Here is a 19,215-nt window from a genome sequence, read left to right as displayed (position 1 = left end):
CATGTTGCAGGTCCTGTACGGGCCTTTCTGGATACAGAAAATGTTCGACTGCTGCCCTGTCTGGCACATTCTCCAGATCTCTCACCAATTGGAAACGTCGGGTCAATATTGGCCTAGCAACTGGCTCCTCACAATACGCCAGTCACTACTCTTGATGAACTGTGGTATCGTGTTGAAGCTCCATGGGTACCTTTACCTGTACACGCCATCCAAGCTCTGACTCAATGCACATGCGTATCAAGGCCGTTATTACGGCGAGGGTTAGTTGTTCTGGGTACTGATTTCTAAGGATCTATGCATCCAAATTGCGTGAAAATGTAATCACATGGCAGTTCTAGTGCCCGCATCTCGTGGTCGTGCGGTAGTGTTCTCGTTTCCCACGCCCGGGTTCCCGGGTTCGATTCCCGGCGGGGTCAGGGATTTTCTCTGCCTCGTGATGGGTGGGTGTTGTGTGATGTCCTTAGGTTAGTTAGGTTTAACTGGTTCTAAGTTCTAGGGGACTGATGACCATAGATGTTAAGTCCCATAGTGCTCAGAGCCATTTGAACCATTGGACCGTTTTAGTATAATATACTTGTCCAATGGATACCCGTTTCTCATCTGCATTTCTTCTTGGTGTAGCAATTTTAATGACCAGTAGTGTAGTATATTCTCTACATCTGTTAACTCTAGAGATTTACCACGAATGAGATAATACACAGAAGTGCAAAACTTCAGCATTGTGTGCCACTGCCAGGTAATTTGGACCGTACAGAGAAATAACTGCTCAAGTGAAGTGCAGAAGGTAACCGAAAGGAAACCGCAGTGAGGCGAATAGAAATGACACTTTATTCAAAGACAATAATTACACGCATATCACTGAGATTCGTGATTGTCTTCTGGGAATTACAATAGGCCGGGCACGGTTCTTAATAGGGCGTCTGACCACCACGCACGATAATGCATTCTCTGCAACGTGTTCTCATGCTGGCCACAAGATCGGTAAGAAGTTGTTGTGATAGGGTGTACCATTCCTCCATCAGTACCGTTGACACTTGCTTGATGGCTGTTGGTACCGGTTTGCCAGTCCATTCTTCAAATATCAAGAGCCTCTCCGCCTTGTCATCAGTAAGTATTGAGTAAAGACCAGTCCGCTTGGGCAGCTAAACGAAGCAGCCCGAGTTCGATTCCCGGCCGGGTCGGAGATTTTCTCCACTCTGCGATTGGCTGTTGTTTTGTGCTTACGTTTCGTATCGTCATAGCTCACATTCCAATGGGCACGGTCCGAAAACCAATAAATCAAAAAAAAAAGACAGGTTCAAATGCTCCAAGTCAAAATAGTGAGAGATTAAAAAATGTAATGTAGTATTCCGTTTTCTGCCACAGTCAATGCCCCTACAGGAGGAGACACTTAGTAGACCACACATCTCATCAACAAACAAATTACGAGGTAACAGTACTGTTGCAATACCTTTTCTGACCTCCAGTACCATTATGTCTGTATCCTCTCTGATACTTCGGCGTCATATTTGTGTGGAGGTTTAGTTGATGCATTGAAGAGGAGTACTGAAGAAAAAGCGCCTGAAACTGTTTCTAGTTTCCATTCGCGTAACTTAACTGTTAAAATCGTGGTTCTTTGCACCGCAACAGACATCCTCACGGATCTTTTCGCCATCTACATATTAACCGTCAGAAATTTCTGTTCAAAAAGAAAATATGCCTTTTCCATATAGGAGACTTTTCCACTTTCGTTTTTCATTTCTTCATAAATTGCGGGACTATGCACAAATAATCCACAAGTAAGGTAATCCGCAAACTTTTTAATGGGGAGTTAGCTGTATCCGGTCAAAAGAAATTGTCTATAGGTTTTCATATTTGAAGGGTAGCATATCACTATTGATTTCACTCGATGCTTCAGTCACTGTAACGCAGCAGAATCCACATTTCTTCGTTTCTTGCTCTCATGTCATGGACGTCCGCACCCGGTAGCTGAGTGGTCCGCGCGAAAGAATGTCAGTCCTAAGGGCCTGGGTTCGATTCCCGGCTGGGTCGAAGATTTTCTCCGCTCAGGGACTGGATGTTGTGTTGTCCTAATCATCACCATTTCATCTACATCGATGAGCAAGTCGCCTAAGTGGCGTCATATCGAAAGACTTGCACCCGGCGAACGGTCTACCCGACGGGAGGCACACAACATTAACAATGTGATGGAAATCTGAACTCACAGCCTGTGTGACTTAAGCAAAGTGTCGGGGAAATGTGAAAATGCCATCAGCTCACTTACACATTAGCCACTCCAGAAAAATGGGTATAAATTCAACTTAGTTCTGATTTCAAAATTCCAACATTTGTACTATGGTCTATAATTAATTTCTGGAGGGAAGTACAAAAATTCAATGACTCTTGTCCTCTGGGAGACTACTGCACAATGGAATGTTCGTGCACCATGAGGACTGAAATTGCAACTAGTGGCAACTACTTATTTACAACTTATACAGAACAGATACATGTTTCAAAGCTATATTCACGTTCAAAGTAGTCTCCAGGATTGCGCATAATCCACTGCCCGAGATGAGGAAGTTGAACTATTCCCATAGCAGAGCCACTTGTGTTGATAGCACGAGTGGAGTCGTCTACTGCCCGACGAAATTCTGTAACAGTTCCGAAGCTAATCATATGAAATGATTGCTTCGTCTTAAGAATCTAGGCTGGTTTCAGACTACGTTCCTAAAATCAACAGCTTAGAGAAAGAAGCAGCGACAATTTCTGCAGGACCCGCCTCTATCATTTGTCAGGGCAATGCTCGGGATGATGTGGCCCAAGTTGCGACGCTTGTTCGATCGATGGGGCTGAGACGAGCTGCATCAACCAACGCTCTCCCTGAACTTAAGCAATTGTGACTTCATGTTGATTCCTAAGCTAAAAGAAGCACTGCATGGCATTCATTTCAGAAATGTTATATAGGTTCTTCCGGCAACAGATTGATCCACTTGAATTACTAAGACAAGTGGTGCTGCTAAGATTAACGTATGACATTTACATCGCTGGCAACGGATTCTGCACAATGCTCGTGACTGCCCTGAATGGCAGTAAAGCTTTGAAACATATGTATGTTTTGTATATTTATAAATAAATAGTTGCCACTATTAAAATTTCAATCCTCGCTACCGAATATATGACTTGCTGGATGAGTGGCAGATACTAAACAAGCATCAACTGGACTTCTCAGTGGATAGACGTAAGATCGAACAAAAGACAAAAAAGTTATATGCACTTCAGAGAACGAAACATGTTTGTACGAGGCAACCAGACATTTGGTGACGATTAAAAACGTTGCAAATATTGTCGACGAGTAAAGAACGTCATCTTACAAGAGTAGCTGTCTGTAAGCGCTCTGTCTCCAGCACTCCGAGACGAAAATCTATCAACATTGAGAGGCGCTGGACCACAGTCCATCCTAGTGGCTGATACAGTGTCACTGGTAGAATCACTGACAGGGTAAAAACCACATTAGAAGTACGCTGACGGGAAGAAAAAAATCGCAGCACCAAGAAAGAGTTGTGTGATACAAACGAAAGATGGTAGGCGTGTAGAACATCTGAGAGAAGTGCAGGATGTCCCACTCAAACCTCCCTCATTTCAAGAACTCAGGAGAGAAAAACAACAGTAGATACGACAATGAAAAATGTACCACATTGTAGAGCACTTCAGAGAATTTATATTCCCGCATAAGAAGTGTCAGTCGCCAGAGTGCAGCACGGTCGCATGAGGCGTGCAGATGCGTGCGCAAGCAGTAGTGTGGTTTGCAGAAACAAAATCGCCGATTACTGTGCAAAGAAATTATCGTCATGTATATGAATGTGATCCACCTGATGTGAAAACAATTAAAGAATGGTATAGGAAGTTCCTAGCAACAGGAAGTGTTCTGAAGCATTCTGACAGTGCACGTTACGGAGTTTCAGAAGAGACAGAGGGGGACATCAGACAAACGTTTCTCAGAAGCCCACGTAAGTTAATACGTCAAGCATCTAGGCAACTTGAAGTACCTCGATCAACATTTCATCGTGTAGTTCACCAGCGTCTTCGTATGTGTGCTTACAAATTTCAAATTCTGCAACACCTGACGCCGAACGACAAACCAACCCAACAACAATTTGCGCAGATATGCTGCAGCGTATTGATATGGATGCCAGCTTCATCTATCAGAATAGGTAATACGAATACGCATTTGGGGCTCGAAAAATCTGCACGTTGTCAATGAACACGTTTGTGATAGCCCTAAACTAAGCGTCTGACAGAATTGTTGGACCGTTTAGTGAATGGGTCAGTGTACCTGGACATGTTGGAGCAGTTTGTGTACCCTCAGATACAAGACTACAACCCAACATCATTTTTCAACAAGATGGAGCTCCGCCGCGTTGGTCAATGGCTGTTCGCAAGTTCCTGGATAGGAAATTTTCCAATCGTTGGTCACCATGTTCACTCGATATTACGCCGCTTGATTTCTTCATGTGGTGATTCGTGAAGGACGGCGTGTATGCGACCGAAGTGGGCGGTATTCCTATGTTGCGAAATTGTATCACTAATGCGATTGCAACAATAACAGAGGAAGTATTACAAAGAACTTGGCAAGAAATTGAATACAGACTCGATATTCTTCATGCTACAAATGGTTCACATGTAGAGGTGTATTGACGATAAATAAATATATTCTTTGAGATGCTTTACAATGTGGTGCATTTTTCGTTGTCGTATCTACTGCTGTGTTTTTCCTGGGTCTTTTAAATCAGGGAGGTTTGAGTGGGACACCCTATATATCCAAATTTTGCTCCAGTCGCATAAGAGTGGCAGGACTGGACATCTGTGTTGTCATCATCATCATCATCATCATCATGATTCGTGACAGTGACTAGATTGGATGGTGTAAAAAATTGGACAGTGTAAAAACTGGGAACTTGTACGGGCGTTGATGACTGCGCAGTTGAGCGCTTCACAGACCAAACATCATCACTGCTTTGCAGCAGCAATTTGAGCAGCATTTGACACCTCAGTGACACAACGAACTGTTATAACGCGGTTATTTCAAGGAGATCGTCGAGCCTAGCTCAATGTAATGCCCATTTCACTGAACCCAAACCACCGCCATCTGCGACTTCAGTCGTGTCAAACGAGAATTCATTGTAGGGTAGGGAGGCGGTCTCTTGTGTTTTCTGATGAAAACTGGTTCTGCTTTGGTGCAGGAGATGGCTGTGTGTTGGTTAGAAGGGGTCCAGTCGAGAGCCTGCAACCAACCTGTCTGTGTGCTAGACACATTGGACCTACATCTGGACTTATGGTCTGGGGTGCGCTTTCATATGACAGGAGGAGCATTCTCCTGGTTGTCCCACGCACCCTGACTGCAAATTTGTACGCCAATCTGGTCATTCAACCTATTGTGCCGCCATTCGTGAATAGCTTTCTGGGGGATGTTTCCCCACTGGAAGACGCTCGCCCGTATATCGCTGTTGTAACCCAAAAGGCTCTACAGAGTGTTGTGTTGTGTTGTGGCCTTGGCCTGCCCGATAACCAGATATTTCTCCAGTCGAGCACATTTGGGCGTCACTGTAAGACAACTCCTGCATCATCCACATCCCTGCATTGACCGACTAAGTGCAACAGACACGGAACCCCATCCCAGAAACCGACATCTGGCACCTGTACAGTTTGACACACTCAAACGAAAACAGAGGGTGCAGTTTGATTTTTCAATTTTGTGCTCCTATCAAGGAGTTTTGCATGGAAATACTCTTCCAGATGAAACTTCCTGGCAGATTAAAACTATGCGCCGGACCGAGACTCGAACTCGGGACCTTTGCCTTTCTGCAAGGTTCGCAGGAGATCTTCTGTGAAGTTTGGAAGGTAGGAGACGAGGTACTGGCGGAATTAAGGCTGTGAGGACGGGGCGTGAGTCGTGCTTGGATAGCTCAGTTGGTAGAGCACTTGCCCGCGAAAGGCAAAGGTCCCGAGTTCGCGTCTTGGTCCGGCACATAGTTTTAATCTGCCAGGAAGTTTCATATCAGCGCACACTCCGCTATAGAGTGAAAATTTCATTCTAGACTCTTCCAGATATTTGTCTTCCTTTGTATCAGACCTTAAGTAATAACAATCCACAAAGTCACATTCAAAGATCATAGTTTCTAACCTGATAAAAGTCTCATACCTACAAGTGTTGCAAATAGTTCTAAACATGGCAGAACAATACTTTTTTTCACTGGAGGAAGTTCTGTCTTGTTGCATACTAGATGAACAGTGACAGGAGTGGCATGAGATGAGTGCTGAAATAGTTCTGTGTCTCTGTGTGAGGGTAAGGGGAAATTCTACATGTCTACAAGTCACCTATATTGTGGCACATTGAAATATGTTTGACTGCAGTTTCTGAAAATCATCATTTTAGAGTTAATACAGGTCATGTGGACACGATTTAATGAAGGGAACTCTGAAATACTTTGAATGAAGTTTTGACATCAAATATTTTATGTGAAGTGGGGATACAGCACAAATTGAACCATTCGTCTGTTGCCGTTTAAACAACACACGTGTCACTCTGAGTGGTTCTTGAAGAACAAATAAATGCAGTGCGCTGATAACACTTTCTTTGGTGCTACACTATGCTGGCTACATAACCCTTCACCCCTTGAATCTATATGCTATGTCAAAATCCAACGAACTGCTTAAAATTACAACAAAACTGTAACAAACTGCCACAAAATTATAACAAAACTGTAACAAATTATCACATGTAATACTGAAATTAAAACAGTGTGCCCTCGTTATAACTTCGAGACGTAACAGCATAAACTCTTACAAAATACCACAGTTACAGTAAATTTTTATCGAAATACTCCGTATTACATTACAACATATTGCCCCATATTACAGCAACACTGTAACAAAATGACTGTATTACAGAGAATTTGTAACAAATTGCCTCGTTTTACAGCAAAAATAGTATCAAACTGCGTTTGTTACATTTACATTCTACGAAAATGCTCCATGACACAGGGAAAATTTACCAAACTGCCCTCTGTTACAGAAAAACTGTAATAAAATAGCCCTATTACTGTGAACTCATAACAAATAAGCTTATGTTATCTGTAAAACTTTAACATAGCTCTCCTTGTAAAGTAAAAATACAACAAAAATTCCGTGGCACAGGAAAACTGCACTAATTTTCCCAGTTATAACAAATTACTCCGTACACCACTGTAACGTAGTGCTGTATTGAGTAGTCTGCTATAATTCCGATACACCATGGAAAAATTTGTGCAGAGAGGCAGAGAGCGAGATACTGTGAACGGTTCACTGTTAGGATTGTTTCCATCAGAATCGACAGCAAGCCAACAAAGATGACATTAGTTCAGATTTGCATGCCGACGTGATAAGCGGAAGATGAAGAGATAGGGAAAGTATATAAATATCTTGAAAGCGTAATTCAGTACGTAAAGGGAGATGAAAATCTAGTGGACAAGGGGGATTCGAATGCGGTTGTAGGGGAAGGAGTAGAAGGAAGGTTTACACTGTAATACGGCCTTAGTACTAGCAATGAGAAAGGAGTAAGATTAACTGACTTCTGGAACAAATTTCAGCTACTTATAGCGAATACACAGTTCAAGAATAACAAGAGGAGGAAGTATACTTGCAAAAGACCAGTAGATAAAGTTAGATTACATCATTGTCAGGCAGAGACTCCGAAATAAGATACTGAAGTATAAGACGCACCAGCGGCAGATATGGAGTCAGATCACAATTTAGTAATGATGAAGCGTAGGCTGAAATTTACGAGACTAATTAGGAAGAATCAGTGCGCAAAAAATTGGGATATGGAAGTAGATAGGAATGAAGACGTAGCTTGAAGTTCTCGAGTCTGTAGATACTGCGATAATGAATAGCTTAGTATGTAGTTCAACTGACGAGGAATGGACATCTCTAAAAAGAGCGATAACAGAAGTTGGAAAGAAAAACACCGGTAACTGCGAAGAAACTGTGGATAACAGAAGAAATACTTCAATTGATGAACCAAAGAAGGAAGTACAAAACTGTTCAGGGAAATTCAGGAATACGGAATGGAGAAGACGATTGAGGATCTGTTAGATGACGATCAGTTTGGCTTTAGGAAAGGCAAAGGCACCAGAGAGATAGTTCTGACGTTGTGGTTGACAGTGGATGAAAGAGAGAAGAAAGACCAAGAAACCTTCATCGGATTTGTCGACTTCGAAAAAGCGTTCGACAATGTAAAATGGTGCAATATGTTCATAATTATGAGAAAAAGAGGGGTAAGCTGTAGAGAAAGATGGGTAACGTATTATATGTATAAAAATTAAGTGGAAACAACTAAACTGGACGACAAACAGCGTGGTACTGAGAGTAAAAATAGTGTATGTCAGGTATGTGACTTTAGTACCTGCTATTCAATCTATACATCGGAGAAGCAAGGACAGAAATAAAAGTTCAAGGGCGGGATTACAATTGAGGATGATAGGATATCTATGGTAAGATTCGCTGATGACACTGCTAATCTCAGTTAAATTGAAGAAGAACTACGGGATCTGCTGGATGAAGTTAACAGTCTGATGAGTACAGAGTATGGATTGAGAGCAAACCAGAAAAAGACAAAAATAATGAGAACTTGGACAAATGAGAATAGCGAGAAACTTAACATCGGCATTGGGGAACGCGAAAGTTAAGGAATTCTGCTACTTAGGCAGCAATATAACCCATGGAGGATGGAGCAAGGAGAATATAAAAACAGAGTAGCACTGGCCAAAAGGGCATTCCCGGCCAAGAGAAGTCAAGGCCTTAATTTGAGGAAGAAATTTCTGAGATCGTACGTTTGGAGCACGGAATTACATGGTAATGAAACATGGACAGTGGTAAAGCACGAACAGATGAGAATCGAAGCATTTGACATGTGGTGCTAAGGAAGGATGTTGAAAATTAGGTGGGCTGTTAAAGTGAGTAATGAGGAGGTTTTCCAGAGAATTGGCGATGAAAGCTTTACATGGAAAACATTGACAAGAAGAAAAGGCAGGATTGTAGGACTTCTATTAAGACATCAGTAAATAACTGCCATGGTACTAGGGGGAACTGTAGAGGGTAAAACGGTAGTGGAAGACAAAGATTGGAATATATCCAGCAAATAACTAAGAATATTGACTGCAATTTCCACATTGAAATGGGAAGGATCGCACAGAAGAGGAATTTGTGGTGTACCGCATCAAACCAGTCGGAACACTGATGACTTGGGGGAAATAAAAGGACAGTAACTATCCACCTTGGGTTTTTTAATTTCCCGTGAATTTATATTCTGCTCAGATAGCTGTAACAGCAAAGGGATATGGAGATCTTGTAGCTTATTTAAACTAGTTTGTATTTGCTGCCGTTTTTTTAAAAAATTCCCACAATTTTATAAATAGCGCAATTGGCCTATGACTTCGTAGGAGTGAGGGCAGAAGTCTGACAACAATGAATGACGTCAGTTTTAAACTTTTTCCGGTGAACTGAGTTATCGAAGAAATTCCGGAGTTGCAGCCAGTTGTCGTTAACGATCGGCTAGAAGGTTAAAATTTCTTCGAAAAATGAATGACACGTCTATAACTTTGTAGGGGGACAGAAAGGGCGAGAGAGAGAGGAAAATTGGCAACAATCAGACTGTACCTGAATGCACACAGCTAGCCTATTCAGGGAAATACTCAAAATCCATAACATGTATTGCCAAAAGAAAGTGTCTAAAAGCAGTGAAGCATTGTGACTTTATTTCGGGTGTGATATTCCTGTTACCCTTTTATTCCATCTATAGAAGAGAATGACACAAACCACGATGGTTCAGTTTCGTGTTCACTTTTTTCGATTTTCGCCGTATTCACCTCGTTCCTCTTGGTCCCCCCTCGAATTCATCAAGGAACAGTGTTACCCCATTCAACAGGTCTATAGAAGTGTTTATCAGGCATTAGCTGATAACAGCGAATGCCTACCAACGACGTTCCACTGTTACGTTTTGTGTAGCACTACGAATAAGTCCATGGTCCATAAAGCCTTATTCCGTTTCAATGTTACATGTTAAGTATTACTTTAATAATTAAAAATATTGTTAAAAGTTCTGAGTGGTACATTGAGAAGCTTTACTGATTTCTTATTGAACACTACTAATTCTGCCTAAACGAATACTTTCACGAGAATTACTTTGCACTTCTTCACAATAGCTCCTTTTATACATTCGCTCTCCCGCTTTTGCTTTCATGAAATAACCTCAGCTTTAGTACTGATGTCATAAAATGATCTCACAAGGAATTACAAATCATCCATGTAACGGTACTAAATAATGTTTCTTGAGAGTCACATATCAACAGATACCAGTAAGAAGTAAATTCTTCACTCTAACTCTTCCTTAGTATTCATTTCTCCCTTCAATCTTCACGAGAACAACATATCACAAACTGGGCAACAAAGACATTTTTAATAAACATGATCAGTAATCAAATATTTCTGTTTCATGTTTGTATATCATGCAGAGATAGCCAAATATGCTTTACTATTATTTGCATATTCAGTATTACATCAAGTCTCCGTCACATTCTAAACATTCATGGTGGTGTCTGTTTGTTCTATATCGTGTCTCCCTACCACTTTCGCGCAACGACGCTCTGAGCGTGTTTTTTAGGGAATTAACTAGTTTGAACCTGGGACCTGTTGCTGGTAAGGAGACGCCAGATCACACATGACATGTAGAATTCAGAAGAGTGCAGTGAGACTAGCGATGATATAACCAAATACTTAATGATCTCAGCGTCAGCTCAACTGCACTCTCTGTAAAAGAATGTTAATACTAACTAAATTTAGTGGAAGGGATTCAAGGCTTTTATATTTTTAGTTAGCTGGTAAAATAACGTCGAAAAAGCAGTTAAGTTTACCATTGGAAATTTTATTCTACGCACAAAACATTGTTTATAAATTGCACTATTGATAATAGGAGATGTTTTAATACAGGATGGTAAAAACCAACCGCGTTCAACAAAAATGTGAACGAATATTCCCTGAAGGGGTTTCCAAGTTTTACAATCGATCGAAGGATGACCTATGCCATATCACATCTATAATCTAGGTTTAAATTAAGTTTCACAAAAGAGAAAAACTATCAAAATGGTCTACAGTGACCCTCAGTTATCTTTAATAACTTATCTAACTTGTCGTAAATTAGAGTGGCTGATATGGATTCTCAACAACTATATAACAGAAACATCATCGCGTTTCAGATTTTTACTTCAAGTGGCAAACGTGAACACCATGAGCTTTAATTTACGATCGACACTAGTATTACGCAAAAAAAGGGGGTGTAACATATGAGACTTCTGCAGTTCTGAGTGAAGCCTTATGCGCTCAAAAATGCGGCATCGCGTGCGTTCATTACCTTGTCGGTATTTAAGCAGCGTCAGGGCAGCGGCGGCAGCACAGCTCCGCTCACCTCGCCATCTCGGAAGCAACTCCCTTCTCCTTACTACAATTTACCGAAGTTGGTTTTAAAAAAACTATCTGGCTGTGTTTTCATCTGACCAATCAGGGTCTCAATGTTAACCTTAAGCTCCACCTACAAAAATTCTGTCCATCCAATGAGAAACGTTATACTTTTCGTGGTGGGGCAATGTTTTAAAGTTTGCAACGTAACAGAGACGCGAAAAAGTCTCACGCTAAAACCTGCAGCTGGTGTGGTCCTTTTAGCGTTATCGTAAGATCTATACTGTTCTTCTGGAGAGCTCTATCTTTTAACATGGGCTGGGGGGTGGTCCTAATGTAACAGAGACGCGAAAAAGTCTCACGCTAAAACTTGCGGGTGTTAGTGGCGCTTTTTGTGTTATCGTAAGATCTATACTGTTTTTCTGGAGGGCTCTAGCTTTTAACATGGGCTGAGGGGTGGTCCTAATGTAACAGAGACGCGAAAAAGTCTCACGCTGAAACTTGCGGGTGGTAGTGGCGCTTTTTGTGTTATCGTAAGATCTATACTGTTTTTCTGGAGGGCTCTAGCTTTTAACATGGGCTGGAGGGAGGGGGAGGGGAGGGGGGTCCTTGGCATAACATAGACGCGAAAAAGTTTCACGCTAAAATGTGCGGGTGGTAGTGTTAGAGGTAGGTTGGCGACGTGGGTGTCCAGTCCGTCCCTTATCCTAGGGCCTTCTAGCTTAACATGGTTCTGCTCTTGGCTTCTGTTCTCGTTTCTCCCCTCGGAACTGCGTCGGTCTCACGGTGGGAAGGTACGACATGCATTTAGGCATTTTTGTGTTAGTCTGTGGTATTCCATTTGCTCACTTGTTACTCGTATTACTTTGGTTAATTTAATGTCACGATTTATTCGGAGCTACGTGACATACTACTGGATTTGCTTATCATGTCAGGGTTTTCATGGAAGGTGTTGGATTTGCCTGACACCTTACAACATGGAAATGAAAAAGATTTCTTCTGATCTCAAAAATCAGAAATTAAGTGTAATATAATACAATTATGAAGAATATATTTCCCTTTTTATATTGAAAAATGAAGTATTTTATTCATTATTGTTTAGTCTCCTTATGTATCCAAATTTCTGATCAAATTGCCACACAAAACACTGGGGAAACAAGTTAAGGATATGCTGAGCAGACTTTCGCTTCAGGAAGGATAAAGGCACAAGAGATGCAGTACTGAGGTTACGCTTGGCAGTGGAAACAATAATTAAGTTTGACTGGTTATAGCAGAAAAAGTATTCAACAATGTAGGACTGTTCAAAGTACTTGAAAACATTCATGTTCAGTAAGGGAACACATACCAGTAATATAAATTACATGTAAGACCCAAGAGGGAATCGAAGAACAACAAGGAAATTTATATTCTCTTTAGCCTGCAGCATGGTAGATGTCTTCCAATGACATTGTAACAATAGTACTGAACCATAACGGTGCTATAATTGCCGTTATTTTATTGCTGTAGATTAAAGAGTAGCAATACTCCTGTTTTAGTTCTACAGCCATCTTCAAGCTAACTGCAGGCAAGCACGCACTGTTAACAGTTGCAAAATTATAACTATAAACATTTTGTTTTATTGTATGTTGGTAGGTACATCCATATTACATCGTCGCATTCTTATAATGTTATTGCTGCATAAGGAACTTCAGTTGTCGGCTAATTTTAGTTGTTGATCATCTACTTCACTTATGGCTGATGTTCTTGGGAAATGTCAGCCAAAGTCTTTAATCCGCGGTATATACTGTGGTAATTTGGACAGATACGACTGCCACCAAATACAGCGATGCTGTATAGTTATAATTTGTTTGTTTATGTATCGTAATGATCAATGTCGTGGTAGAGTAGTCTTTGTTATAATCTCGAACTGTGTGTATCCTTGTTTTTATTTTGTTTCGTTTACGCAGAATCGAACTGTATGATTTCAGTGATGTTATTTATACAATTTTTGTGTCGTTCATCGGTTTGCTCATTTAGCATTTTATCAGGGTGTCTCCGTGAGTATGTATAGATTTAGATTTCTCCAAAACGTTCATTTTAAATCCCATTAGTGTTACAGGTGAGATTTTCATTGTGTTTGTTATGTGATCTTCCTCATGTTTTTCTGATTATAAGTGGTTGAAGTCTGTGGTTTCGTTTGTATCGCTGTTTCTTGTGAGTTCTCTGTACCTGCCTTTGGAACAAGACTCTGGATGGAAAATGAAATCAAAGAAAAATTCGAGCTGAAAATATTTTCAGTCTTGACATGTATGTACCACATCTATCTCTTAGTAATAATATATGCCCAGTAATATTTGGCCAATTGTCCAGTTTTATAGACAAAATTTGTGTACTATACAAGAAAAAAATAGGATTAAACAACAGCCAATACAAAAACATATATCTCCATTCTAGCTCTACACAAGAAAAAAGAATTTAACATCCTTGATGACTGCACGACACAAACTTTTACGCCTCGCCTGGGCCCGTCAACGCCGACATTGGATTGCTGATGACTGGAAATATGTTGCCTGGTCGGACAAGTCTCGTTTCAAATTGTATCGAGCAGATGGACGTGTACGGGTATGGAGAAAACCTCATGAATCCATGAACCCTGCATGTCAGCAGCGTACTGTTCAAGCTGGTGGATGCTCGGTAATGGTGTGGGGTGCGTGCAGTCGGAAAGATATGGAACCCCTGATACATCTAGATGCGACTCTGAGAGGTGACACGTACGTAAGCATCCTGTCTGATCGCTTGCATCCATTCATGCCCATTGAAAATTCCGATGGACTTGGGCAATTCCAGCAGGACAATGCGACACCCCACATGCCCAGAAATTATATAGAATGGCTCCAGGAACACTCTTCTGATCTTAAACACTTCCGCTGGCCACCAAACTCCCCAGACAGGAACATTATTGAGCATATCAGGGATGCCTTGCAACATGCTGTTCAGAAGAGATCTCTTTATGTACAGCCCTGCAGGATTCATTGTGTCAATGCCCACCACCACTACTTCACATTAGTCGAGTCCATAACACGTCGTGATGTGGCACTTCTGCGTGCTCGCGGGGGCCCTACCTGAATATTAGGCAGGTGTACCAGTTTCTTTGGCTCTTCAATGTATTTTGCTGTTTAGTTACGAATATTTGGCTATTGCTAAGTGTCTGGTTAGACCATGGCGTAAGCGGGCAGCTTAAATTGTTGCGAGTGAAACTATGAGCAATAACATTCATACTGAATTGTTAATGCTTTCGTGGCCAGTTGTTGACAAACTGCCTATTTGTTTCTGTCTCGGGTTCTTTGGCTGACGTTCGTCTGATAATTTTACTGACGTTTCGCCAGCACGAGTGGCTGGCATTGTCAGAGTTTCACCCTCCATTGCCGGTAGTGAACTGGTGCCGAGCTCGCGGCCGCAGACTATATGTACCTGGCGCGCCAAAGTCCGAGGGCTTCTCCGCGGTCATTTCCGGTGCGGTTCTCCTCTTGCTACCTGCGACGGTCGTTCGCTGCAGTACGGAAAGCCAGGATCCGTTTACTTTAAGGCTTTCCTCTTTCTTGTTGAAGCTGTTCCCGTGTTTGTGTATTTCTACAGCTTCGTTAAACAAGCAGATGTGATAGTGCTTCTCTACAGCCAGAACTTCCGTGTCGGAGAATTTTATTACATGGTCGGTATCACTCAGCGCGTGCTCTGCCACGGCCGATTTCTCCACCTGCCCCAACCTGCAATGTCGCGTATTTTCTTTGATCCTGGTGTTGATTGATCGTCCAGTCCTTCCGACGTAAAGTTTTCCGCGTGTGCATGGTAAGCGGTATATTCCCGACATCGGACGTACATGTAGTCTGCGACCGAGAGCTCGGCTCCAGTTCACCACCGACAATGGAGGGTGAAGCTTTGACAATGCCAGCTACTCGTGCTGGCGAAACGTCAGTAAAATCATCAGACGAACGTTGGCCGAAGAACCCGAGACAGAAGCAAATAGGCAACATTCATACTCTTCTTGTCACAAATATTTCGTGCGTAACAATCATCTCACACTTTCTCCTGCACGTCCCGTTGGTATATTTCTGCCGCTAAAGACATGTGTAAGCTGCTACCAATGCGAGAGAGGTCCACATCGAAAGCTAACGGAAGTCCATATTAGTTCCTGTGGTTGTCGATATTGCGCGTGACGTTAAATGACGTCACGTTTACAGGAATTAGTGTGAAGTAAGTATTACCCGAGAATAACGATATATAGACAAATAAATAAACAAACTGTAACCACACAGCATCGCTGTATTTGCTGCTAGTCGTAAATGTCAAACCTACAGCAGGATATACCATCTGTAAACGACCTAAGCTGACATTTCCCAACAACAACAATCAGAAATAAAGTAAACGATTAACAAATAAAATCAGTTTGCAATAAGATTATAGGATAGAGGCAGCGCCATCGATGCAATACGAATGTAAACGCCGACACACAGTCAACCGAAACTGTTATTACAATGGAATCCAGACTGTTAGCTGCTTACAGGTGTTGATAAATATCAAAGGAGAAAGCTGTTATTAGTTTTAATTTTGCAACTGTTAACAAAGCGTATTTGCCGGCAGATAGACTGAAAACGGCGATAGAGATGAAATAGGACTGTTGCCACTGTATAGTCTACAGCGATAAAACAACATCAATTATAGCAGCATTCTGGTTCATTGCTATTATTACAGCAAGGAAATCTTCAATTTAGTACCGGCCGCTGTGGCCGAGCGGTTATAGTGCTTCAGTCCGGAACTGCGCTGCTGCTACGGTCGCCTGTTCGAACCCTGTCTCCGGCAGGGATGTGTGTGATGACCTTAGGTTAGTTAGGTTTAAGTAGTTCTAAGTCTAGGGGACTGATGACCTCAGATGTTAAGTCCTTTAGTGCTCAGAGCCATTTGAACCATCTTCAATTTAAGAAGGACGTGAAGTATAAATATTGTTTAGGGATACCGTCTCTCTCGTCATCAACCTGTATGTCGAAAAAGAAATGAAGGAAACAAAAGAAAGGTTACGAAATGGAGTTAAAATTCGGAATAAATGAATGTCAATGATTACCAAATGGCACTGTGGAAAGAATTACATAACCTCTTGAATGTTATGAAAAGCGCCAGTAATGAGACTAGCTGAAAATCTATCATCAAAATCGGGAAAAAACATAGTATCTTGCAGGTGGATTAAAAAGTGACACTAATACAAGAAAAGAGACCACTCCTTATCAAAAGAAGCCTTCTAGTGTTAAACGTAGATCTTAATTTCATATTTCTGATGTGCACTGGAGATGGGCAAACTGAAACACGTAACTGTTTCGAAACAAATGAAACAGTACAATGTAATGCTTCGATACGCTGTTTCGAAACAGTGAAACAGTTTGTGTTTTGTAATCTAATAAACTTACACATTTTATCATCTTGAATGTCTACTGTGTAAGTATGTCCATATAAACATAAATGAGGTGCGAGAGCGCTAAAGTTTGTGTTTTGTGATCTAATAAATCTACAAATTTTATCATCTTGAATGTCTACTGTATAAGTATGTCCATATAAACACAAATGAGGTGCGAGAGCGCTAATCATATTGCAGAAAGTATGAAACTATCACTTAGGCGTCTTGGCAGTTTCGTACTTCCTGCTTCAAATGCGCTGCTTTCGTGTCGTGTGACTTTCATACTTCTCAGTTGGCTGAGGGCAGCCATAGCTGAAGACAGAAGAACCGCCACAAACGGAACTGGAGATGGGAGCAAACTGCAGAAACAACTGATACGCTACCAGGATTCCCACATTCCCTTAGTATGGGTAATATACCCATCCTGCTAATTTCCATGCACACAAAGGGAATCATTGTGAGTAATAGGCATAGTGACTATAGACTCACAAATAACGTCAAATAATTCGAATAAATAACAAAATATAACAGAAAAAAATTTTGCCTTTCAAGGTGTTTCGAACCGTTACTAAAAATTCACCATGCTTCCCAGCCCTTCCCGTTCACCATTACACCATCAGTGATACGTCAAACAGATTTCTTGCAATTATACCTACATTAAATTTATGTATATGTGTCACTCTACGCCTTTTTTTATTCAAAATGATGTGGGCTTACTTGCGTTCCTTAATATGATTACTGTATATGAACAGAGAAGCGTATGTTATAAAAAAAGTGTAATTTAACTGAATGATTTTCACATATTTATTATTTTGAATGTGAATAATATGCGTTGTTTTATTCTTTGCTTAGTATTTATAAAGCAGATGTTACGCCATTTCGGAATAGGACAGTCAGTTAGAATCGAAGCTTTATTTTCGGATACCTTAAGCTTCATGCTATTGATTGCCAAAAAGATTTCGATACTCTTGAAAGTGTTTCACGAAGTGGTATGTTGTGTTTCAGTACCTGTGCCGAGCTCGAATCTCGTCCGACACAGAGCGGAATGAAACATCACTGTTTCGATTTAGTTAGTCTGTTCTAAGCACAGGTGGACTGAAACAGCCTTATTTTGAAACAAAGATACAGTTTCTGTGTCTGGCTCGAGATCGAATCTGGTCCAGTTATCCGAGACAGGGGCGGAATGAAACACCACAGTTTCTAAACAGTGAACCACAGCCGTTCCGAAACACTGAAACAGTTTCACGTATCGATAGACTGTATAGAAACATAGAAACAGTGGCCAATTCTAATGTGCACGTCTGGAGGTCACGATGGGACGGAAGGGAGTCGTGGACTGTGGAAAAAACTCGAAAAGAACTGAGGTTAGTGCTATAGATGGATGTGGAGAAGTAGCTGTTTTGATTAGGTGAGAAAGGAAATTCCGGCGTAGAATCGGTTAGAAAAGGAATGTGTGGTAAACTCTAGCCAGAAGATGGGGCAGGACGTAGGAACATGTGCTAAGACATTACGAAATAACATTAACGTTGCTAGATGAAACCAAAGAGTGTAAAAATTGCAGAGGAAAATGGAGAAACGAATATTTCTAATTATTCCTTTTAGAAGCACTGTGTATTTATTATCTATGAGCTGCAGCTTCATCTTTATCGTTCGTACACTACACTTGTTTCTGAACGACTAATTTCTAAGCTGAGATTATAAACGAAATATTGCTCGTGTTTCTTTAAAGAAATTACTTGTTGTCTACGGGTGAACACGCTACTCTGAAACGAAGTGATTGACACAGAATAGTAAATCGTAGCAGCCACTTCATTCTAGACAGAATGCGGGTGAGAAAAGAGAATAAATAGTGCGTAGATTAACATCTGGCAATGAAAGGAAAATCTATAAAATTTTGAAGCAGGCGTTAATACGTTTTAGACGTTTCACTGTGAAGTGTAATCTTAACTAGAAGTATACTCACCTTCTGTGGTGTTTCTCTCCTTCGCCATAACAACCAACAAGACTGACAGCAGCGCACAGAGGATGTGCGCACCCATTGTTCTAGCAGTGAGTGGCTGCCAGTGCGATATCAGCCACCGCGTCGCCTTATATATCTTCACCGCCATCGGCGTTCGTCGACCATACGCAGCAGCTGTTTCCTTGAACGTCGCGGTTTCTTTTCGATGTCCAAGCTGACACCTGCATAAATTTACACTGTTCCTATTTCTCATAAAGGAAGCATTTCTGAGAGCGCAGTAATTCTTTAACACCCAAAGTATTTCCATGAGCTAAAATTGCCTCACAGACGTATGCACTGTATTAAAATATTTTACTGCATTATACAT

The 19,215-nt window shown here is 41.3% G+C and overlaps 1 protein-coding gene across 1 annotated transcript in view; it reads right to left on the bottom strand.

The window, feature by feature from the left end:
- Window positions 1-18,936, bottom strand: part of LOC126292255 (brachyurin-like) — a 273,321-nt gene extending 254,385 nt beyond the window's left edge. Inside the window, exon 1 of the mRNA XM_049986153.1 lies at window positions 18,852-18,936. Coding sequence (XP_049842110.1) covers window positions 18,852-18,927 — 76 coding nt within the window. The 5' untranslated portion in view covers window positions 18,928-18,936. The remainder of the gene's footprint in view (window positions 1-18,851) is intronic.
- Window positions 18,937-19,215: the final 279 nt, after the last annotated feature.

Source organism: Schistocerca gregaria, chromosome 9 (assembly GCF_023897955.1).
Source record: "Schistocerca gregaria isolate iqSchGreg1 chromosome 9, iqSchGreg1.2, whole genome shotgun sequence".
Lineage (NCBI taxonomy): Eukaryota > Metazoa > Arthropoda > Insecta > Orthoptera > Acrididae > Schistocerca > Schistocerca gregaria.
This window is presented reverse-complemented; position numbering and strand designations above follow the sequence as displayed.